Source organism: Phocoena sinus, chromosome 10 (assembly GCF_008692025.1).
Source record: "Phocoena sinus isolate mPhoSin1 chromosome 10, mPhoSin1.pri, whole genome shotgun sequence".
In the NCBI taxonomy this organism is placed as follows: Eukaryota; Metazoa; Chordata; class Mammalia; order Artiodactyla; family Phocoenidae; genus Phocoena; species Phocoena sinus.
Genome location: NC_045772.1, coordinates 64,750,523 through 64,775,639, shown reverse-complemented (window position 1 = coordinate 64,775,639; position 25,117 = coordinate 64,750,523). Strand labels below are relative to the sequence as shown.

Below are 25,117 nucleotides of genomic sequence, written 5' to 3'. Positions count from 1 at the left end.
CCCGCTGGCACATTCCAGAAGAGGACAGGGAGGACCCAAGATGGCCTTCTTCAACTTATATCTATTAGGATATCAAAATTCCTTTCGGAACAAGAAAAGGGACACAACTGAAGAAACATGTAAGGGGAACATAGAATAGAGGGTTAGAAGGGCCACTTCTTAGCCATTTCTTTTCCTACTTTGGGTTAGAGTTTTATCCCCCAAGATTAACAATTATACTAGTTAAAATTATGGAATACGGAAGCTATCCATTCCCTCTCCTGTCATTTAATATCCTTATTAAGACACCAGATTTTTTTCAACCGAATAAGTGTATTCTTATTCATTTGCTCATTTAGTCAACATTTATTAAGCACCAACTATGTGTCAGGCTTTATGTTGGTGACTAGCGTTACAAAGATGGATAGGATTAGACCTCTCTCTGCCATAAAGTAGCTGACCATCAGATGAAGATAAGCATGCAAACAAAAAAATTTGCAATATGGTGTATGATTCAATTAAATATGGAACGCTATGGAACCACAAAAGAGGAAGTACCTGATGCTACTGGATTTGAAATGAGAATAGGGGGATCCTTTAGAGAAGACCTCACACAGGAAATGCTTCCAGGACTGAGTATTAAAGGATGATCGGAGTTAACCAAGTAGAAGACAAGGGAATACAGCACAGACAAAGGAACAGAGAATTGAGAGAACCTTATTAAGTGAACTCCAAGTCCTTGGGTACAGATAAAGCATAGACAGGGGGTGAGAAGCAGGCCTTGAAAGCTAGGCAGGGGCCAGATAACTGAGTATGCAGTTAGCCATGCTAAACCTTTTAACTTTATAGGGAACCACTGAAGGAGTTTTAGTAGGCAGTGAGTATATATCAGACCTGTATTATATCCACAATACCTAGCAGTACCTCACATAATAGAGGTTTGACAAATATATTTGTAGGGTGAGTGAATGAATAAGTGATACTGAGTGACTAAACTAATTCTAAAGGGAGGGTTTACAGGAAATGTGACAAGATTAAGGTCTTAAAAGATGAATTGCTTGAAAGCACAGAAATGAAGGAGAAAGGGTATTCCTGGCAGAATGGAGAACCCATGTGAAGGAAACTAAGCGTGGGCCGGTACTAAAGCAAAAGTTGCGTTGGGGTAAAGGGAGGGGATAACTGGGAAAGAATAAAGTACAACGTTAAGATTGAGAAGGACTGGGGCTTCCCTGGTGGCGCAGTGGTTGGGAGTCTGCCTGCTGATGCAGGGGACACGGGTTCATGACCCGGTCCGGGAGGATTCCACATGCCGCGGAGCGGCTGTGCCCGTGAGCCATGGCCGCTGAGCCTGAGCGTCCGGAGCCTGTGCTCTGCAATGGGAGAGGCCACAACAGTGAGAGGCCCGCGTACCGCAAAAAAAAAAAAAAAAAAAAAAAAAAAAAAAAAAAAAGATTGAGAAGGACTGATCTTGTACAGGCCTCCATTGGGCACACTGTGTTCTCTTTCTAATTCCATCAGAGAAGCTCTGTTTCACATATTCAGCTCTGCTTCACACATTCCCACTAATGGACGCTAGGAATCCCTTAATAGCCCTACACCAGCCCTCCCCTGCTTGCCCCCACCCAGCTGGGTCCCGGCATTATGCCACGGGGATGCTATTGTCTCCAAATTAGGAGTTCTTCACCCTCTCTCAGAGAAACACACTTGGCCTAGCCCACAAATTTCCCTTCTTCCATTTTGGGTTATTACATACTGCCCTCCTGTTACGAGAGTTGAAAATTTAGCTTTCTTATACTATACTGTGTGCTTCCCCTCTCTCATCCTAGTTTTTCCAGTATAGTTATGTCACAGTTTTAGGTTTGTGGTAAGCAAAATTCTAAGAATGACCCTCAATGAACTTTGCCCTTATATAATCCCCTCCCCTTTGAATGTGGGCAGAACCTCAGAATATGATGGATAACACTCTGGTGATTGTTACTTTACATGGAAAAAAGGAGATTATGTGAGTGGGCCTAATCTGATCACACAAGCCTTTTAAAAGCAGAGTGGTTTTTTCCAGTTAACAGCAAAAGAGGAATTCAGAGATTGGAAGCATGTGCAGGTTTGAAGATGCAGGGGGCCTCCATGCCAATGTGGGTGGCAGTTAGGAGCTGAGAGTGTCCCAGCTGACAGTCAGCAAGACATCAGTCCTATAACCAGAAAAACCTGAATTCTGCCAATAACCTGAATGAACCTGAAAATGGATTCTTCCCTAGAGTCTCCCCTTAAGACCCCAGCCCAGCCAACACCTTGATTTCAGCCTTGTGAGACTAAGCAGAGACTACCAGACTTACAGAACTGTGAGATAGTAAGTGGATGTTGTTTTTTTGTTTTTTGGGTTTTTTTTTTTTTACTATTTTTGGCCGCGTTGGGTCTTCGTTGCTGCGCGCGGCCTTTCTCTAGTTGTGGCGAGCGGGGGCTACTCTTTGTTGCGGTGCGCAGGCTTCTCATTGCAGTGGCTTCTCTTGTTGCAGAGCACGGACTCTAGGCATGCGGGCTTCAGTAGCTGTGGCTCGCGGGCTCAGTAGTTGTGGCTCAGTAGTTGTGGCGCACAGGCTTAGCTGCTTCATGGCATATGTGATCTTCCTGGACCAGGGCCCGAACCCACGTCCCCTGCATTGGCAGGCAGATTCTTAACCACTGCGCCACCAGGGAAGCCTGTGGATGTTGTTTTAAGCCACTAAATTTGATGATTTGGGATGTAACAATAGAACATACAAGTTTAAATCTATAGTCTTGTAGTCTTACAAATATGTAAAAATTGTTCACTGCTAAGCCAAATAATGTCACTATAATAACTTTTCCTTTTTTGTTCAATTTTTTGTTCATCCCTAGAGTTAAGAATTGCCACCATTTTTTCACTCGCTTAGCTCTCCAGGTAACTACTGTTACTTTTTTCCACAAATTACTTCAACAGCTCTATTAAATGCCCGATGATATTTTTTCCAATCACTCAAAACACAACAAATAATCTACCAAAACACAACAAATAATCTACCAATTCCTTTTTCCCCAAACTTTCTCTCTCCTACTCCTATACTCTGCCGTCTCCTACTCCTGGCGCGTAGCTCTTGTCCTGAAACTTGCTTTTGCCTCTCTCCAAAGTTTTATTCCCTATTTCCTGGATCCCATGTTTTCTTTCTTGGTTTACTCTCTCCCTTTCCTGGAATATATCCTTGAATAGTTTTCTAAGAATGTGTAAGAGGTATATTTTTGAGTGAAGAATGATTTTACTCTACCCTCACACATTTTTTTAAATGAATTTATTTATTTATTTATTTTTGGCTGCGTCAGGTCTCCGTTGCTGTGCGTGCGCTTTCCCCAGTTGCGGTGTGAGGGCTTCTTATTGCAGTGGCTTCTCTTGTTGCGGATCACGGGCTTCAGGCGCACAGGCTTCAGTAGTTGTGGCATGCGGGCTCTAGAGCGCAGGCTCAGTAGTTGTGGCCACGGGCTTAGTTGCTCCGTGGCATGTGGGATCTTCCTGGACCAGGGCTCAAACCCGTGTCCCCTGCATTGGCAGGAGGATTCATAAGCACCGTGCCACCAGGGAAGCCCTACCCTCACACTTGATTGTCGGTTTTTCCAGATATGGAATTCTAGGTCGAAAATCATTTTCTGAGAATTTTGAAGTTATACCTTTATTGTCCTCTAACTTCCAGTTGGATTCTTTTGTGTATGATGTATTTGTCTCCAGAAGCTTTTGATTTTCTTTTTGTTCCCTAGTGTTCTGAAATTTCATAATGTTGGAATTTGCTGTAGATCTTTTTTCCTTCACTGTGATAGACATTCCCTGAGCTTTTTCAATCTGGAAATTTGTGCACTCTATTTCTGACAAATTTTCCTTTATTATTTCTTCATTAATTTATTCTCTATTTTCTCTCCTCTCTTTTTGGAACTTCCATTTGTCAGCTCTAAAACCTCCTGAACTGGTCCTGTAACTTAATTAATCTTTCTCTATGCTTCCCTTGGGTTTTAAAACATTTACTCTTTGGGAGGTTCCTCACTTTTATCTTCCAACCTTCTGTGTTAATTATCTATTTCTGTGTAACAAATTACCCTAAAACATAGAGGCTTAAAGCAACGAACATTTATTACCTTATAGTTTCTGTGAATCAGGCATCCAGGAGCAGTTTAGCTGGTTGGTTCTGGCTCAGGGTTTCTCTTGTGGTTGCAGACAGGATGTCAGCAGGGGCTGCAGTCATCTCATAGCTGGAGGCCTCAGTTCCTCTCTGGCTATTGACAAGACACCTCAGTTTCTCACCACGTGGGCCTTCCAATAAGCTGCCTGACTGTTCTCACTTGGCAGCTAACTTTCCTCAGAGCAGGTGATCAGAGAGTGAGAGAGAGTGGGAGGAGGAAGGAAGCCGCAATGCCTTTTTATGACAGTCCCAGAAGTGACTGTGACTTCCACCTTATTCTGTTTGTTAGAAGAGAATTACTAAATCTAGCCCACACTCAAGGGGACGGGTAATATAGAAGTTGTGGACCTACAGGAAAATCACCATAACTTTGTATCATAACATTTTATTTTGGTTACTATATTTTTAATTTCCAAGGGCTGTTTTTGGTCCTCTGGTTTTCCTTTTCCATATCTTCTTTTTTCTTTAGGGATATTATACTTTATTTGAAATTCTCTTCTGTTCTCTGCATTAGCTCTGTTTCCTCTGCGCCCTTTTTCCTATGAGTTTATTTTGATCTCTATCTTCCTCATTGATAACTACTGTCAAATAACTGGTGATCCTTGGCTCTCCATTATAAGTTAAGAGTGAGGAACTAAAAAGCTGACTAGAAGCCTGGAGGGCAGGGGTAGTTATCCACTGTGGGCTTCACTGGGAGCTTTCCTCTGGATCTCTACATTTTCTCCAGGGAAGAACACTATAATTGCTTCTCTGGGGATTGGTTACATGTTTGTCTGCTAGCATACTGGGATCAAGACAGGTGAAGGGGGCACTGAGTCTCACCTTTGAGGATCTCGATTTTCACTTAATATCGTATTTTTAGTCTTGTACCATATACCGTCCCTCACAGTAAATCTTGTGCAGGAGTGCAGTGCCTCCAAGATTCAGTTCCTCCAGAGAAATCTTTCTCTTTTTCCCCAGTTTTACTGAGATATAATTGACATATAACATTGTGTAAGTTTAAGGTGTACAATATGTTGATTTGATACGCTTAAAATATATTGCAAGATGATAACTACCAAAGTATTAGCTCTAATACCTCCATCACGTCACGTAATTGCCATTTCTTTTTTGTGGTAAGAACATTCAAGGTCTACTCTCTCAGTACCTTTCAAGTATATAATGCAGTATAATTACCTATAATCACCATGCTGTACATCAGATCCCCAGAACTTATTCATCTTATAACTGGAAGTTTATACCCTTTGGCCAACGTCTCATCCCCTCACCCCCCAACCACCATTCTACTCTGTTTCTGAGTTCCGCTTTTTTAGATTGCACGTCTAAGTGAGATCATACAGTATTTGTCTTCTTCTGTCTGACTTATCTTACTTAGCATAATGCCCTCAAGGTTCATCCATGTTGTTGCAAATGACCGGATTTCCGTCTTTCTCATGACTGAATAATATTTCATGGCATATCTATATATATATATATATATACACATATATACATATATATATATACATCACATCTTCTTTATCCATTCATCCACTGACAGACACTTAGGTTTCCATATCTTGGCTATTGTGAGTAATGCTGCAATGAACATGAGAGTGGAAATACCTCTTCAAGATCCTGTTTTCACTTCCTTTGGATATATAGCCAGAAGTGGGATTGCTGGACCGAAAATCTTCTATCTCCCTGTTGGGGCGTGGTGGTTGGCCTGGTTGTGCCACATGCTCTGTAGACAGAGTTTCAGTGACCACCTTCCTGTTCTCGGACCTAGTCTTTACCTCTACCTTCTGTGGTACCTGCTACGTTCTAAGGTTTGAGCCTCCCAAATGAATTAGCTCAATTCTACATGTATCCTTCACTGCAGAAACTTAAGTTAAAACTTTTCCTATTCTGATAAATTTGTTACTACCCCTCTCTCTACTTTCCATTTTTCAAAAGATATTTCCACTGAAATATATCATCTTGCTATTGTATCCTTGCTCTCTCTTTGACCTTGAAGGTTAATGCCATTATTGTTGTTGTTGTTATTTTGATGTGATTTTAGCAAATTTAGGAGGGAAAAGAAACAAACTTTATGGTTAATTAACCATCTTTAACATGTATTTTCATGACATAATTTCAAAATTATAGAGTGCTTCCCTGATGGCGCAGTCGTTGAGAATCCGCCTTTCAATGTGGGGGACAGGGGTTTGGGCCCCGGTCCAGGAAGATCCCACATGCTGCGGAGCAACTAAGCCTGTGTGCCACAACTGCTGAGTCTGCACCCTAGAGCCCACGAGCCACAACTACTGAAGCCCATGAGCCTGAAGCCCGTGATCCGCAACAAGAGAAGCCACTGCAATGAGAAGCCTGCACACCCCAATGAAGAGTAGCCCCTGCTCAAGGCAACTGGACAAACCCCGCGTGCAGCAACGAAGAGCCAACGCAGCCAAAAATAAATAAATAAATAATGTATTTTCATGATATAATTTCAAAATTATAGAGGGCTTTCCTGGTGGTGCAGTGGTTGAGAATCCGCCTGCCACTGCAAGGGACATAGGTTCGAGCCCTGGTCCGGGAAGATCCCACATGCCACGGAGCAACAAAGCCTGTGCACCACAACTACTGAGCCTGTGCTCTAGAGCTTGCCCGCCACAACTGTTGAAGCCCATGCACCTATAGCTCATGCTTTGCAACAAGAGAAGCCACGGCAACTAGAGAAAGACCCAATGCAGCCAAAAATAAATTAATTAATTTTTTTTAATTATAGAAAAGTTGTAAGACTGGTACAAAAGAAATTCCGTATACCCTTTACCCAAATTAGTCAATTGTTAATATTTGGCCATATTTGCTTGCTCTCTCTCTCTCCATATATATATATATAATTTATATATTTACATATCTATATATAAACATCTATTTTTTTCTCAGCTAGTTGAGAATAAGCTGCTCATATTATATCCTTTACTCTCAAATATTTCAGTTTGTATTTCCTAAGAATAAGAACATTTTCTTAGATAACAACCCACAGTATAGGTATCAAACTCAGCAATTTTAACACCAATACAATACTATTTAATTATCTATAGTCTATATTCCAATTTTGCCAATCGTCCCATTAATGTCCTTTAGAACAAAATTTTTCCTTTCCAGTCATTAAGGATAAGACTGATCATAGAAATAGAAATAATTGGTTAATCAATTATTTGATTGGTTAATTAACCAATTAAATTGATTAATTAATTATTGATAAATCAATCAATCCAATAAGGATTGCATTTAGTTGGCAGGTCTCTTTAGTCTCCTTTAATCCGGAACAATTCCTCTGATGCTTTGTTTCAAGACATTGACAATTTTAACAGTACAGGCAAGATATCTTATAGCATTTTTCTTAATTTGGGTTTGTCTGATGTTTCTCAAGATTAGATTAGGTTTAAATATTTTTGGCAGGACTAAGCAATATCATGTCTTCAATACATCACATCAGGAGGCTTGTGATGTCATTTTGTCCCATTATTGGTGATGTTAACTTTGACCATTTGATTAAGGTCGTGTTTTCCAGTTTTCTCCACTGTCAAGTTACTATCTTTGTTTTGTAATTAGTAATAATTTCCAGGAAGATACTTTGAAAAAATGTAAATACCTTATTCTTCATCAAACTTTCGCTTACTAGTTTTAGTATATAGTGATGGTTCAATTATTTCTGTGATAGTTGCAAAATGATACTTTTCTAAATCACATCCATTTTAATTCAAAGTGTAATTTTTTGAAGTTTGAGTTTTTCCAAAGCATTCAATTTCATTTTTATACAAACCACTGCTCTTTTTTTTAATATCTCATAAATTTATTTAATGCTTGCTTGTTACATTTTATGTAGAAAGGTTGGGAGTGTTTGCGTTGGGTGCCCCTGGTAAATCTCATGGAGGCACTCACTGCTCTTTTTTTAAAAATCCATATTCTATTAGTTGAAATAATATATCATTAAATTGCAATATTGCAATTACAGAATAAACCTGGCATAAATTGTATGGGGAGAAGAACCACAGCTGACTCTTGGTGTGCACACAACTCAAGTGGGAGCATAAGTGTGCAGGTATACTCTAGAGTAGCTCTTGGCTGCAACTGGAGTGTTGCAGGCATTTTTTAATATGTGTTTCAGAGGAAATGGAGAACATTAATTAATCTAGCAAGTCTATTCAATGGAGTTTCTTTTATTCAATATTTATTAGTTATTTATTTATTATTTATTTACTTATTTAGGCTGCGCTGGATGTTATTTGCGGCCTGCGGGATCTTTAGTTGCAAACATGCAGGATCTTCACTGTGGCATGAGGGATCTTCATTGCGGCATGCAGGCTCTTAGTTGCAGCATGCATGTGGGATCTAGTTCCCCAACCAGGGATTGAACCTGGGTCCCCTGCATTGGGAGCCCAGAATCTTACCCACTGGACCACCAGGGAAGTACCCTCAATGGAGCTTCTTTAGAAGAGCTTCTACTATATATATAATATTGAGCTATTCACACTTAACAGTCTAAAAAATACATCAAGAAACTAGGGCACCTTGGACTTCCCTGGTGGTCCAGTGGTTAACACTCAGCGTTCCCAACGCAGGGGGCACTGGTTTGATCCCTGGTGGGGGAACTAGGATCCCGCATGCTGCACGGTATGGCCAAAAAAACAAAAAGAAACTAGGGTACCTTAAAGGATTACTGATAAAAACATAGATAAGTGTCCTGGACCAAGTTGGAGATTCCTGAATATTTGCCAAATTCAGTATGTGAGTTAGGATGCAGGGGGGGAATAAATGTGAGATCCCTTTCCAGACACATTTTAGATGCTTAGAATTCCTTGTAGTGAAATATCACCCAAATGAAACTAACATAATATTTTATGTAAACTATATATCAATTTTTTTTGAGAAAGAAATATTTCCCAAAGATAATGACATCTGGTAGAAATTGACAAGATATCCTAAAATTCATATGGAAATATATGGGACCCAGAATAACCAAAGCAATCTTGAAGAATAACAATGTTGGAGGACATACTTCCCAATTTCATATCTTCTACAAGGCTGCTATAATCAAGACCGTGTTATGTTGGCGTAAGAATTGCCATATAGATCAGTGAAATAGAATTGAGAGTCCAGAAATAAACCCTTAATTTATGGTCAATTGATTTTCAACAAGAATGCCAAGACAATTCAATGGGAGAGAATAGTCGTTTCAACAAATTGTGTGGCAAAAACTGGATAATCACATGCAAAAGAATGAAATTGGACCCCACCTCACACCATATACAAAAATTTACTCAAAATGGACCATAGACATAAATGTAAGAGCTAAAACTTTAAAACTCTTAGGAGAAAAATCTTCATGATCTTGGGATTAGGCAGTGGTTTCTAAGAAAAGCCAACAAAAGCATAAGTGACAGAAGGAAAGACAGATAAATTGGATTTCATCAAAATTTAAAACTTTTGTGCTTCAAAGTTCACTATCGGCCTTCCCTGGTGGCGCAGTGGTTGAGAGTCCGCCTGCCGATGCAGGGAACACGGGTTCGTGCCCCGCTCCGGGAAGATCCCACATGCCGCGGAGCGGCTGGACCCGTGAGCCATGGCCGCTGAGCCTGCGCGTCCGGAGCCTGTGCTCTGCAACGGGAGAGGCCACAACGGTGAGAGGCCCGCATACCGGGAAAAAAAAAAAAAAAAAAAAATTCACTATCAAGTAAGTGAAAAGAGGATTTTTTGGTAAATGTTTGGATTACAAGGCAGATTTAAAATAAATAAGTATAGGGACTTCCCTTGTGGCACAGGGGTTAAGAATCCTCCTGCCAATGCAGGGGACACGGGTTCAATCTCTGGTCCGGGAAGATCCCACGTGCTGCAGAGCAACTAAACCCGTACACCACAACTGCTGAAGCCCGTGCACCCTAGAGCCCGTGCTCCGCAACAAGAGAAGCCAGTGCAATGAGAAGCCCACGCACCTCAACAAACAGTAGCACCCGCTCGCCACAACTAGAGAAAGCCCACACACAGCAACGAAGCCCCAATGCAACCAAAAATAAAATTTAAAAAACAAGAAAACACTTTGTAAATTAATTTGGAAAACTTTCCTCATAGGACATAGCCCCAGAAGCCTAAGAGAAAAGATTGACAATTTTTCCTAAATAAAAATTATAATTCTGTATCGAAAGACATCATAAAGTTAAAAGGCAAGAAAGAGACTTAAGAGGCGAATTCCCTGGCAGTCCAGGGGTTAGGACTCTGTGCCATCATTGCCAAGGACCCGGGTTTGATCCCTGGTCTGGGAACTAAGATTCCACAAGCCGTGCGGCACGGCCAAAATAAATAAATAAATAAAAGAGAGACTAAGAGAAAATATTTGCCATATACAGGTGTTTGTGTGTGTGTGTGTGTGTATATACACATATATTTACGTATATACATATATACACACACCTCTATATAAACACACACATACATACATATATTCATATTTATAATTTATATATATAATTTCAGAATACATAGAAACCTCCCAAGTAAGGCACCAATCCAGACTCCCCTTCTCATCCAACATCAGATAATTATTTATTGGGAACTGATTGTGCCAGGCACTGTGTTAGGCACTAGGAATACAACAGTGACTAACACAGACAATAAACAGGTAAATAAACAAACAAGATATTCACAGAATATAACAAGTACTGGGAAGGATATAGGGTGGGAGAGTTGATGCAATGGATCAGAAGTTATAAACTGCTGGCCAGAGGGCCGGACTTAGCCTGCAGAGTGATTGCTTAAAAAATTTGGACCCACATCTAAAAATCAGGAGATTCTATGTAAAATCCACATTTCTGACTTCTGTTAAAAATTAGAACTGGCCACACTGGCCCTAAATTCCCACACGACCACAACTGGCCAGAGCAAAGTAGCAGCTGCCCCTTTAGATGGGACAGGTTTCTTAGTTGTTTTACTCATAAACATTATCTGCCTGACTCTTATAGGCAACTGGGTTTGCAGATCCCATGATGGAGAGTAACTTGGAGAGGCCCACTTTATTTATTTATTTATTATTATTGTTTTTTTTTTTTTTTTTTTTTTTTTTTGGCTGCGTTGGGTCTTCACTGCTGCACGCGCGCTTTCTCTAGTTGAGGCGAGCAGGGGCTACTCTTCACTGCGGTGCACAGGCTTCTCGCTGTGGTGGCTTCTGTTGTTGCAAAGCATGGGCTCTTAGGCACGCAGGCTTCAGTAGTTGTGGCACACAGGCTCAGTAGTTGTGGCTCGCAGGCTCTAGAGTGCAGGCTCAGCAGTTGTGGTGCATGGGCTTAGTTGCTCCGGGCCGTGTGGGATCTTCCCGGACCAGGGCTCGAACCCGTGTCCCCTGCACTGGCAGGCAGATCCTTAACCACTGTGCCACCAGGGAAGCCTGAGAGGCCCACTTTAGACAGTAATCAAGGAGGTAATGTTTGAGCCACACCGTGAAGAATGAGAATGAGCCAGCCATGTGTAGAGCTGAGGCAAGAGCTTCATCCTTATAAGAGCAAATTTCAAAATCTAGAAGGAATTCAAGGCTAAAACCATAACAAAGCACTTCCAACTCCCACTTTGATCACAGAGTGCTTTCACTGCATCCCGGCCAGAACCCTGTAACTCATCTCCCATTTCTGACAAGCCATTTTTTCTCATTTTTCCTTCTGTGGTTGATTTCTAGTTTCATACTGTTATGGTCAGAAGAGACGCTTGAAATAATTTCTATCCTCTTAAATTTGTTGAGTCTTGTTTTGTGTCCTTTATATAGTCTATCCTAGAGAATGTTCCATGTGACTTGAAAAGAATGTGTATTCTGGTTTTTTTTCGTTTGTTTGTTTTTGTTTTGTTTTGGATGTAGTGTCTTGTAGATATAAATTAAGTCCAACTGTTCTATTGTGTCATTTGGGATCTCTGTTGCATTATTGATTTTCTGTCTAGAAGATCTGTCCGCTGATGTCAGTGAGGTATTAAAGTCTCCTACTATTGTTGTATTCCTGTCAATTTCTCCCTTTATTGTCTGTTAGTATTTGTTTTATGTATTTAGGTGCTCCTATATTGGGTGCATATATGTTAACAAGTGTAATATCCTCTTCTCATAATATACTGATTCCTTTATCATTATATAGTATTCTTCTTTGTCTTTCTCTATGGACTTTGTTTTAAAGTCTATTTTGTCTGGTGTGAGTATTGCTACACCTGCTTTCTTGTCATTTCCATTTGCATGAAATATCTTTTTCCATCCCATCACTTTCAACCTATGTGTGTCTTTTGCCCTCAAGTGGCAGCATATTGTAGGTTCTTGACAAGTCATTTTAATTGTGCACATCCTGAAATATCTGTGCACAAAGACATTCAGGGAACTTGGCTACCCTCTGCCAACTTTGGCTTCAACCATGTTATTCAGACTTCCACCTGAAAATTCCACTCAATAGTAATTATGTTCTATTCATAGTATTTCCTTGAAGCCACTTGAGCTGCCCAGGAGCTGAAGTCTGGGACCACATGGCCAAGCTCCGGGGCACATAGGCTGACTCTAGAAGCTCAGGATAAGGCTATGAAACTCCAGGGAGTTGGAGTGTGAAGCTCCAGGGAAACCTATGAAGACAAAGGTATGTGTATTTGGCCCTCCTCCTAGGACATCTAGTCTTCCTAGAATGATTAGTGCCAATAACCACAGATCTCAAGTGAGCACTTGGGACTTCCTGAAAATCCTATTATATCTCCCTAGCCACTCTCCCACTCCTCAAGGCAACTCCCCCTCTCTCCTCAAATCTCTAAAATCCCCTCTCAATCCTCACTCTGAGCTAACTTCCTTGCTCCTTATTTAACTAAAAATAGAAGCAATCAAAAGAGACTTTCCATCATCACATCTAACCTTCCACTGCATTTATACCTTCCCTCTGGTACAATGAATGAACTGACTCCGTTTGTGTACTGGATCTCATCCACACTTCCCTCAAAGATTTTGCTCCTGTAATTATCTCCCTCTCCCTCAGTTTTTTCCCTCTTCCCAGATCATTTCCATAAGTATACAAATGTGCTGTAATCATTCCAGTTGGGGAAAAAAAAGAATCCTCTCTTGACCAAATGGTCCCCTCGAGCTATTGTCCCCATTTCTTTCTCCGCCACCTTCTCCCCTTTCCCACTCCTGATTATACCAAAACTCCTGGGAAAAGTAGTTTATACTCAACGACAAGAGAAAAACAACCATGCTGATTGGCCTCACCCTAAATTCCTGATCACTAAACTCAAGTGGGCCTCTATGGCTGCCCAGAAGTCAGACTACATTTCCTTGTTCTACGCATTCTCTCACTCTCCTGAAGGCCACTTCATACCTTCTCTTTCCTCAAACCTCTAACACCTCATCTCCTATCCTCACTCTCACATAATGACTTTCCTTCTATTTCACAGTGAAAACAGAAGCAACTGGAAGATAATTTCCATAACCTCTCACAAAATCATGTCTATCCATCTACCTGCATCTGTGCCTGTATATGTCTTATTATAATGAGTGAATGGTCTACACACTTGTTAAGACCAACCCCTCCACTTGTGCATCAGATCTCATATTGTTGACTATTCAAGGACACTACTCCAATATTCTTCACACTCTATTGCATCAGTTTTTCTATCTCTGGCCATTCCTATCTACGTACATTCATGCGATAATTTCTTCCATCTTAAAGCCCTACATCCTATTTCCCTGCCCACCCCCCATACAGAAAATTTCCTCAAAAGAGTTGTCTGGTCTTTCTGTCTCTAAATATCCTGCCAGTCTCTCTCTTTTTTTTTCTTTTTGCGGTACGCAGGCCTCTCACTGTTGTGGCCTCTCCCGTTGTGGAGCACAGGCTCCGGACGCGCAGGCTCAGCAGCCATGGCTCACGGGCCCAACCGCTCCGCGGCATGTGGGATCCTCCCGGACCGGGGCACGAACCCGCGTCCCCTGCATGGGCAGGCGGACTCTCAACCACTGCGCCACCAGGGAAGCCCTGCCAGTCTCTCTTGAACCCATGCCAATCAGGCTCTTGCCCCTACCGCTCCACTGAAACTTCTTATGTGTCTAGTCACCAATGCTCACATCCATGGGGATGTTGCTAAATTAAACGGTAAGCTCTTAGCTCTCATCTTATTTAACGTATCAACAGGAAGGTGCAACAGAGCTCACCTGGTTCTGAATCCTGGTGCTGCTGAGGCTGCTTGAAATAGGCCAGCTGGCAGAGATTCGGGAATGTGGACCACCGTAACAGGGAACTTGGCTCATACCTTCCTATTACTTCAGAACTGGTTTGGGAAAGTATGTATGGAGAAAATACAGCATTCTGTTTGGCTCTTAGAAAACAACATCCATCCACCTTGCTTACCCAAGTCTTTCTAATCCCTATTTCTACATTCATTAATTCAAGGAACACACAGTTCCTGACTGTGCTCACCCTTAGTTCCATGTGATCTTGCAGGACTCTAATTTGTCATTCACACTTGTCTTCAGAATGATTCTCTGGCCCTGCTCTCTTTCTGGCTGATTTCACCTTGTTAATACATTCACTCAAGTGGCTTGACCTTTTTCTGTCCCCCCGTACTAGCACTTCAACCTGTTCTCCATGCTCAAATCAACCGCACTCTTAATTGGCCTTTCAATGAGGGCTTTAACAGCAACCATTAAAATGAACGTATTAACACTTCTCATTCTTAACACATACTATAATGTTTTTAAGTCATTCACAATTTTTCTTTGAAGAAAGTTTTTTTTTCCCTTCTAGTAGATGTGAGGGCCCACTCAAGCTTTCCTTATTATAGTCATAATGAAAATTCATAGACATGAGTCAACACAGGTAGCTAAATATTCTGCCAGTCTCTGCCTCCTTCCTTTCTTTTCCTCCTGATAAAGAACCAAAATAGAAAAACCAAGGAGGAAAACTGAGTGTGGAGAGCATACTTTGGTCTGTCCTTGACTTCAGAAACTCATTTTTATCAGGTACTCAAAGTTATTCAGCTTCATGGAGCTAACTCGCTAAGCAAATTCAGAGTGCCTGTTTCCTCACTTGTAAATGGAGATAATAATGCCTTCCTTATAGATTTGTTGTGGAGATTCAATTATATAATGTATGTAATACAGCTGTGACCTAGCACAAAAAACTGTACAACAGATGATTGGAAGAAAAGTTATAAACCATAATAAGTAAGTTATTATTTACATATGGAATATATACCTTTCCTCTGACTGGAATATCTTTGTCCTGCTACTCAAAACATACTTGCTAGGATAGGGTACCTGAAAAGCAATACACACACACACATATATACGTACATTTTTTTTTTGGTCGCACAGCTTGTGGGATCTTAGTTCCCCAACCTGGAATTGAACCTGGGCCCTTGGCAGTGAAAGTGATGATCCTAACCACTGGATCGCCAGGGAATTCCCATGGAAAGCAATATTTTTAACCATAAGATTCCTTGAGAAGCAACAAATGCTAGCTGGCTTCAAAGGATAGCTTCAAAGGTTAAGAGTGCTTATGCTTATTCTTGGCTTGAAACAAATGACCTCTCCCTGCCAGACTCTCTAGTGACTGCCCTCCAGCCACAGACACGATGACCTCCAAGCTCCACACATCCAAAGGGCCTCACTCCATCTTCCTCCACTGCTGCCTTTATCATTCCTTCTCCCAGAGGAATTCACTAATGAGCCCTCCAAGTCGCTCTTACTTCCAAATGAATCTCTTCAAAGAAAAAGTAAATCTCACATCTTTGGTAAAAGCCGAGCGTATATCACTTGTATTCTCATTTTCTGGATCGTGTCCAAGGGGTCCCATAGGTGGTTTTCCCCACCCTGATTGGAATGTCCTCTGCTCAGTCTCCTAGCTCTCCTGACCTCTCCCAGCTGCCTGTTTGGTGACCCGCTATTAGGAGACAGCTGGAGATGCCACTTAGACTCCAGCAGAGGGCACTGTAGTTCTGGCTTTTCAAACAGGAGCATGAATGGCACAATTCAGCCAAGAGTGAACTGGCCAAAACCTCTGAGCCCCTCTGCCTTTCTACATGGATAAACATACTGAAGTTACAGAAGTGTATTTTGGAAACACTCATATGTCTCATAGCTGCTATAGACCATCATCCCCATCCACCTGAAACCAGAAGGGAGAAGGTACTCAAGCCACTCACAGCTACAATCTGCCAAAGCCTAGGGAGTGGGCACCTCCAAGGTGGATGACTGTGTCTGTATTTCAGCAGACAGACCACTTTTTCCACAGGGGCTTGGCATTTCCCCACTGGTTTTCCTCGCTGGGACTGATCTAATCCACTGAAGACTGGCCCACCAGGTTCCAGTCCTCTCTGCTCCCTCGATGCTGGCCATAGGAAACGATATTCCACAATTCAGTGAATCTCAGGGAGGCAGGGATCTGCCTCTAGAACAAGGTAATATCATCATGTCTCCCTCCCAACTCAAGGCTTCTCCAGGTTGAGCAGACACCCTTGACAGGGCCCCCATTGAGCTGTACGCAGGGGAGCCCATTAAGAGGCTAGTTCTATCAGTTCATGTTTTTCCTTAGTCCTTGGTCTTTCCTGGAAGGCCTGATGAGATGATTTCAAGAGCCAGTTTAATGCGGTGGTTAAGAGCATGGGCTCTGGAGCCAAACTGCTTGGGTTAAACTCATGTCTCTGCCATATGCTGGTTATGTGACCTTGGGCAAACCACTGAACTTCTCTGGGCCTCCGTTTCTCCATTTACAAAATAAGATAGTAACAGTACCTACCTTTTATAGCTGTGCTGAGCACATTCACTAATTATTAGCCCTTTTTATTGCTGTTATCTCTAGAATATCCGTGTCGTCCATTTTACATCAGCAGTCTGCAACCAGCACTAAGCCTCTCTGTTATCTCTTGCCCCCTCCACCTCCCCTGTGTAACAAGTGCACCACTTTGAGGAAGATATTTTTGGAGGCAAAGGAACTGTCCCCATATGTAAAATGTGCCCTGGGAATTGGTCTGGTTCCCTGGGTTTATGCTCTTGTCCACTTCTTCCCAAAGCACTGACTATTTCCTTATCTCAGGAAAGACAGTAAGCGCAAGATAGCCTTCAAAACATACTTTAGCCAATTTCAATCCATGTTAACGCGCCACTCAACTTTGAGGGATTAATGCCCCACAGCTGATACGACCTCCTAGGGGTCATATTTTACATACAGTACCACAACATTTTCTCTCAAACTGATCTTGTATAAATTTCTAGTCAGGGTGGTATTACTCTGCTTGCAGTGACACCAACTTCAAGACAACTGCAAGTAATGTCTGTTAGATATTATCACCACCATGTACTCAGAATCTGGAACAGACAGGCAAACACCCTAACCTGAAAGTCAGAATCCTGGGAGCCACTGAGGTAGACCCATTCTAAAAATTCTTCAGCCTGAAAACATTGTGGCCAATCAGCCCCAGTTCCAGCTAACAGAGGCGATGGGCAAAGCAGTGGAAAACTAAGATTTTGTGACCATCCCAGTGGCCCTGGGAAGCTTATACTATTGAGAAATCTGCAACATAAATTTGGAAAAGTAGAAGATCCACCCAAGTACTTTTGCACTACCCCATATGTCCTTCATGGTCCATTCAAAGCATTAAATCTGGTCTTATGGCAACTCCTAATTTATGGCCTGGCTCTAGAAGAAAGTGCCAGGGCCCTTCCTTCGTATCTATTTATCACAAAAAAACATATGGGGTATAGTATTAACTGGGTGAGCGAAGAACCTGTGTTATACCGTCTACCAACAAAATGATGGATTCATCTACCTTGCCATGGTGGAGTTATAAAGAGTTCATTGCATCTCTCTACCCAGAACATGCCCTTTCACAAGTAGCTGTGGCATGATTCCCACCTACCCCTCACCACCCTTCACCTCAGGTGGCTTCCAAAACTTGGCAGCTTGCAGAAGCTATGGGTTACCAAAAATATCTTCCAGCTCGCCAAATACTGATCCGAGGAATATGCCAACTGGTGCTTGAGTCAAGAGGAAGGCATCCAAGTGGGTGATACTGTCCAATACACCTCCAAGCACACAGTAACCCATACAGGAAGCTGGAAGACTACTACTTGGAAACTGAGATAATAGAGAGCGTCATCTGGCTGTACCCTAAAGAACAGTCTGAGGCCTCGGGACCCGATAAAGAGCTCCCACTGTCACCTGCACCCAGACCAATAATTACTTGTAGTCCAGGTCCCATTGCCTACTAGGAATGTGCTCTTGCTCTTCTCCTCAGTCTACACTTACTTGGCCACAGACATTGTGACACCCTCACTTAGCCCAAAGTCAAACGACCCCAAACGACCAAACTCAAATGACACTGCTTCTAGGAAATGGCCCCTCATTGCTATAACCTGTGATGAAGTAAATTCAGCCCCTGGTTCAGTCCAGGCTTCCACCTGCCCAAGCCCTCAACTGTCAAGGGAGGGGATTCAAACAGTGTCCCACTCTGGTAATGTCATTGTCTCAGAGAATGTTAAAGGAGATTTCCACTGGAGCGCAAAAGGGAGTGTGGAGGGACAGATGATGACGAATGCGTGGGGCCAAGCAGGATGAAGGGGGGAAGCAGGAGCTGGGGAAGGACTATAAAACAGAGGTGGGGGGGCTTCCCTGGTGGCACAGCGGTTAAGAATCTGCCTGCTAATGCAGGTGACACGGGTTCGAGCCCTGGTCCAGGAACATCCCGCATGCCGCTGGGCAACTAAGCCCATGCACCACACCTACTGAGCCTGCGCTCTAGAGCCCACGAGCCACAACTACTGAGCCCGTGATCCACAACCACTGAGCCCGCGAGCCACAACCACTGAGCCCGCGAGCCACAACTACTGAGCCCGTGAGCCACAACTACTGAAGCCCGCGCACCTACAGCCTCTGCTCCGCAACAAGAGAAGCCACCGCAATGAGAAGCCCGCGCACTGCAACGAAGACCCAACACAGCCAAAAATTAATTAATTAATTAATTAATTAAAAGAGGGGGCATCCCCACCATCCACCAGAGGTGAGTCAGCTATCTTAAGAGTTTCAAGAGAGAATGGCAAATTTTGACCCAGTTCCTGACAAGCCCAGGATTCTGAGATGCAAGCCAAATCTAGCCTATTTAAGCAGAACATGAATTTATTAAAAGAATATTGGTGGGATTACATCAAACTAAAAAGCTTCTGCACAGCAAAGGAAACAATCAGCAAAATGAAAAGGCAGCCTATAGTACGGGGGAAAATACTTGCAAACCATGTATTTGATAAAGGGTTAATATCCAAAATATATACGGAATTCCTATAACTCAACAGCAAAAAAAAAAAAGAAAATCCAACAAAAAATGGGCAGAGGATCTGAAAAGACATTTCTCCAAAGAAGACACACAAATGGCCAACAGGTATATGAAAAGATGCTCAACATCTAATCATGAGGGAAATGCAAATTAAAACCACAATGTCACCCCACACCTGTTAAAGTGGCTATAATCAAAAAAACCCACAAAAGATAACCAGCATTGGTGAGGAAAAAAGGGAACCCACGTGCACTGTGGTGGGAAAGCAAACGGGTGCAGCCAGTATAGAAAACAGTAAGGTGATTTCTCAAGAAATTAATAGAACTACCATATGATCCAGCAATCCCACTTCTAATACATATCCTGAAAGGAATTGAAATCACGATCTCAAAGAGATATGTGCACTCTCATATCCGTTGCAGCATTATTCACAACAGCCAAGATATGGAAGCAACATAAATGTCCATCAACGCATGAATGGGTTTTTAATTTTTTTTTTTTAATTTTATTATTTTTTAAAATATTATTTATTTGGCTGCACCAGGTCTTAGTTGCGGCACGCAGGGTCTTCGTTGCTATACGCGAGATCTTCGTTGCGGCATGCGGGATCTTTTTTAGTTGTGGCGTGCAGGCTCTTAGTTGCGGTGTGAGGGATCTAGTTCCCTGACCAGGTAATTGAACCCTGGCCCCCTGTATTGGGAGGGCGGAGTCTTAACCACCGGACCATCAGGGAAGTCCCTGAATTTTTTAAACGTGGTATATGCGTACAATGGAATATTATTCGGCCTTAAAAAAAAAAAGGAAATCCTGCCATTTGCAACAACATGGATGAATCTGGAAGACATTATGCTAAGTGAAAATAAGCCAGACACAGGACAAATACTATATGATACCACTTGTATGAGAAATCTAAAATAATCAAACTCATAGAAGCAGAGAATAAAATGGTGGTTGCCAGAGGCTGGGGGGAGGAAGAAACAGGGAGGTAGTAATCAAAGGGTATAAAATTTCAGTTATGCAAGATGAATAAGTCCTAGAGATCTACTATACAGCACAGAGCCTATAGTTAATACTGTGTTATATACTTAAAACTTCGCTAAGAGGTTAGAGCTTATGTTAGATGTTCTTGTCAAAAAGATAATTACAATCAACAAAGAAGGTGGGAGGAGATTTTTGGAGGTGATGTATATGTCTGTGGCATAGATTGTGGTGATGGTTTCACAGGTGTATACTTACCTCCAAACTCACTAAGTTGTATATATTAAATATATACAACTTCTTCTGTCTGTTATACAATGAAGTGGTTTATAAAGAAAGGAATATTGGGAAACACATAAAAATTGTAGAAGGAACAGAGAACAAAGCTTGGCAGAGGGTAACCAGAAACAATGTTCAGAATCTTGCTGCAGACCTGGCTGGGCACAGACACCACTGCGTTTGATGCTGTGGCGGGCACTGCTGGCACCAAGGACACTGGGCCCCGGATACTGCTGCTCGAAACAAGATGCAGCTTCACTGCCCCAACTTCCATCAACAGAAAAAGACTTTACATGGTCCCAGCTTCTTTGCAACCCCAGTCATTGATTCAAAATCTGAAGAAGATGTGTTGATTGGCCTACCAAAACTCTTTGCCCATGGCCTCGCTACACAAGAGGCTGGGTATCTTGGTCCATTCAGGCTGCTATAACAAAATACAGTAGACTGGGTGGCTTATAAACAACAGAAATTTATTTCTCACATTTCTGGAGGCTGGAAGTCCAGGATCAGGATGCCAGGTGAGGGCCCTCTTCCAGGTTGCACACTTCTTATTGTTTCCTCACATGGCAGAAGGGGCAAGGAAGCTCTCTCAGGTCTCTTTTACAAGGGCACTAATTCCATTCATGAGGGCTCTGCCTTCATGAATCACATCCCAAAGGCCCCACCTCCAAATACCATTACCTTGGGCATTAAGTTTTCATCAAGTGAATTTGGGGGGGATGGGAGCATTCAGACCATAGCACTGGGTAAGGAAGGTCTGGTTTTTTCAGTCACTGTAAGATACAGATTTTGCCTCAGAGGAGATTCCTAAACTCCCATAAGAATGCTAAGTCTACACTACCCTACTCTACACTGCCTTTCCAGCTGCCGGCCCTGTCCCTCTCCACTTTACCCAGCATTAGTCCAGCTCTAAGTCAACAGCAAGCTGAGACCTCTCTAGCACTTCTAACGCACTTGATATCTTGCTGCCCGAAATGCTCTTCCTGATACTACTATGTCCCATGAATCCCTTCTTATCCTCCAACACTTAGCTTAAACATAATTTCCCCTGTTAGACCAACTGAAGCTCTGCAAATATGCCAATCTCAGGAAAGGAATATCCATCCAGACAAGGGGCCTTTTCCACCTACACTAACCCTAAGTATTTGTCAATATCCTGATTCTAGCAGGAGGCCACTCAAAACCAGGAGTCAGGGAGGAGCAAGAGAGTAGTGAGGAAGGTCTGATCACTGTTCTCCCTCCCTCCCCTCTGTCACAGGCATTTTGATTTGACTCCTGAGATCCTGAGAATCGGATGTGAGTGGCTTGGAGAGATCCCTGCCCTGTGCCTGGTTGGCATGGAGACCAGAGACTCAGAAAGTCAAATATCCCGCTTTGCTAAGTACTCAGAGCACGTCTGTTCTCGTTTCAGACCAGAAAGAACCAGAGCCCACTAGGCTTCCCCCTATTATCTCAGAAGATGGGAATCATTCCGTGCACCAGAATAGCCACACAAGGTACCAGGAAGCTGTACGGAAGGTGTTGTTAAAGACATGTAAGTATCTTGGATTTGTCACCTGCTAGGGGCAGAAAAGATGTGTCTGAGTTCCTCCAGAATGGCTGGGATGTGGTGGGGCATTGTTATAGAGCAGGGGATGGGGGCAAAAAGAGCCAAGAAGAGACTGAGAAGAAGAAGGAGAAAGTAGACTTGAATGGTGGGGTAAGCAAGATAAAATAAAAACTGAATCAGACTTGGAAGCAGAAGATCCAGGTGTGAGTACTATTTCTGTCTCTTTTAAGTGTCTCACCTTGGGCAATCACTTATCCTTTTGTAACCTGCTTCCTCGTTTATTTAAAAAAACAAAACAAAAAAACAGAAAATGCCTACTCTACCAATCTTACAGAATTGTTGTGAGGATCAAAGCTTTGGAATTTGAGCTGAGTTTAAACTCCAAACAAGCCGTGTGACCTTGGGGAAATTCCTTCCACCACTTAATCTCTCTGGATCATCTGAAAATCGGAATTATACTGCCGCATTTTCTGTGAAAGTTAGAGAAAATGTACATTTAAAAAAGCACCTAGGACAACCTACTGATACATGCAAATACTGAGGAATCTCCAGGGAATTCTACTATGTAAAGAAAGCCAATCCCAAAAAAGATCCCATACTGCATGATGCCATTTATATAACATTCTTAAAATGACAAAATTATAGAACTGAAGAGCACATTATTGATTACCAAGGGGTGGAGGGAGGAGGATGTGGTTATAAAAGGGCAACGCCAGGATTCTGTGGTGGTAGAACCGTTCTGTATCAATATGTTAATACCCTGGTTGTAATAAAGTGCTATAATTTTACAAGATGTTACCTCGGTGGGGGCTGGGAGGACATGGCTAAAGGGTACACAAGATCTCTGTCTTTCACTTCTTACAACTGTATGTGAATCTATCATTATCTCAAAATTAAAGTTTAATTTAAAAAAACAAATACTTTCAGAAACTAGAAAAGATACGCATGAAGAGGAATATCTGTTATTTCTACTAGCAAAACTTTTTAAAAGCTTTTTATCGATTAATAGGAAAACAACTAAGTGAAAAATATAACATCTACTCAATAGCATATTAGGGATTTAAAAAAAAATAATGATTATAAAGACCATACAGCCAGAATATTAGGCTATAATTTTTTGTTTTAAAAATATACAAATTTTATGGGCTTCCCTGGTGGTGCAGTGGTTGAGAGTCCGCCTGCCGATGCAGGGGACACAGGTGCGTGCCCCAGTCCGGGAAGATCCCACATTCCGCGGAGCGGCTGGGCCCATGAGCCATGGCCACTGAGCCTGCGCGTCCGGAGCCTGTGCTCCACAACGGGAGAGGCCACAACAGTGAGAGGCCCACGTACAGCAAAAAAGAAAAAAAAAAAATTTATATATATATATATAATTTTTATACACTGGTATAGATTTATTCAAATAAATAAAAAGTGAAAATCCAAAAAAAAAAGAAAATCTAGGTAAGTCTGGTATTATTTCAAAATTTTAAAAACACTTAATACCTAATACAACATTTAGAACATAACAGGTACTTGATAAATGATATCTATTAGTAATATCCAAACATGAGGTAGTATCACTGCTAAATTTCAGAGAACTACCTGAAATGAGCAAAGAGGGAAAAAAAAAGAACCAGTAGACTCACCTTGCACATTTTCCAAGTGTGCTGGGTGGTTAGAACTCTGTGCTCTCACTGCCGAGGGCCCGGGTTCAATCCCTGGTCGGGGAACTAAGATCCCACAAGCCGTGTAGCACGGTCAAAGAAAGAAAGAAAACAAACCAAGTGGGTTGACCACTTGTTTTTCCACCACCTTAGCACTTGGGGAAAGCTCTCTTGGAGATGGGCTTATAGCAGAAGCAGGAAGAACCAAGACTGATTCCACTGACCATGAAGGGTGCGAGATGCTGGAGAGATGCTGGACTCCAGAAGTGGAACTCAGTGTGGTGACCACATTTCCAGGACTTCTCAGCACCTGGTCAGGCCCAGCTGCTAGGCTGGGCTTGTGATGCCCTGAGGCGCAAAAGGGAGCAGACAACTCTAAGAAATTGGATAACCTGCCCTTCCCCCAACCATTCAGTCCCCAATCAGGTCTTCAGAGTCCCCCTGACTGATGCTCAGAACTTCAGCTTCTGGCGGTCCCACAGTCCAGGAGTGCGCCCGGAGGAAACCATGCCATGGATCCGGAGCCCCCGCCACTGCCTCATCAAAAGCCCAATGACCAGGTTAGGCTGGAAGGGTGAGGGTGGGGAGATCAAGGAAAGTATTACTCCTTCCCCTCACTGAAATCCTCGGGAGACTCTCATTTCTAGTCAGAGTTGGGAAATGGAATAGGAAGTTTTGGTCTTACCAGGGACAACCGGCCCCAGAATCTGGGCAGTGCTGGCATTCAAAGGAACTAAAGATTGGTCTGTGTCTTTGCGTTTTGCCTTACGGATATGACTTCTGAATAGACACAAGTATCTACAGCACTCCTGTGGGAGGCCCGGGGCGTTTCAGCTCCCTTCATTGCCACCTCGCACCCCTCTAACCACCATCCATTGGCAGTAGCCCCACTTCTTCATCACTGCCTCTGCCCATTCTAGGTTTAAGCACCCCCCGCCCCCATCCAGCCTAACCTGGCTGAATCTGAGACCCTACCTCTCTTTTCCAGGTTTATGGATCACTCTATTCTCAATGACAGAAACTTCAGTCTGTATTGAGCAGGATGTGTTTGCAGAAGGACAAGATAAACTCTGGATGGAGGGCAAAGAGGGAAAGAGGGAGGTGTCCTGGTTCCAGTGGCTGCCTAATGGCAGGAGGGGATTGAGAACATGGAATAAACAGATTGGACTAGAAGTCACGCGTGTGCACTGCAAGTGAGGGGGAGGGAAATTATTCCAATA

The 25,117-nt window shown here is 42.5% G+C and overlaps 1 protein-coding gene across 1 annotated transcript; it reads left to right on the top strand.

The window, feature by feature from the left end:
• TEX49 (testis expressed 49) lies at positions 1 to 25,070 on the top strand. The gene is made up of 4 exons (XM_032646196.1): positions 1 to 119; positions 22,114 to 22,236; positions 24,313 to 24,457; positions 24,886 to 25,070. Exons 1-4 carry the CDS (start codon positions 41 to 43, stop codon positions 24,932 to 24,934), a joined length of 396 nt encoding a protein of 131 aa, XP_032502087.1. The 5' UTR covers positions 1 to 40; the 3' UTR covers positions 24,935 to 25,070.
• The last annotated feature ends 47 nt before the right edge of the window (positions 25,071 to 25,117 follow it).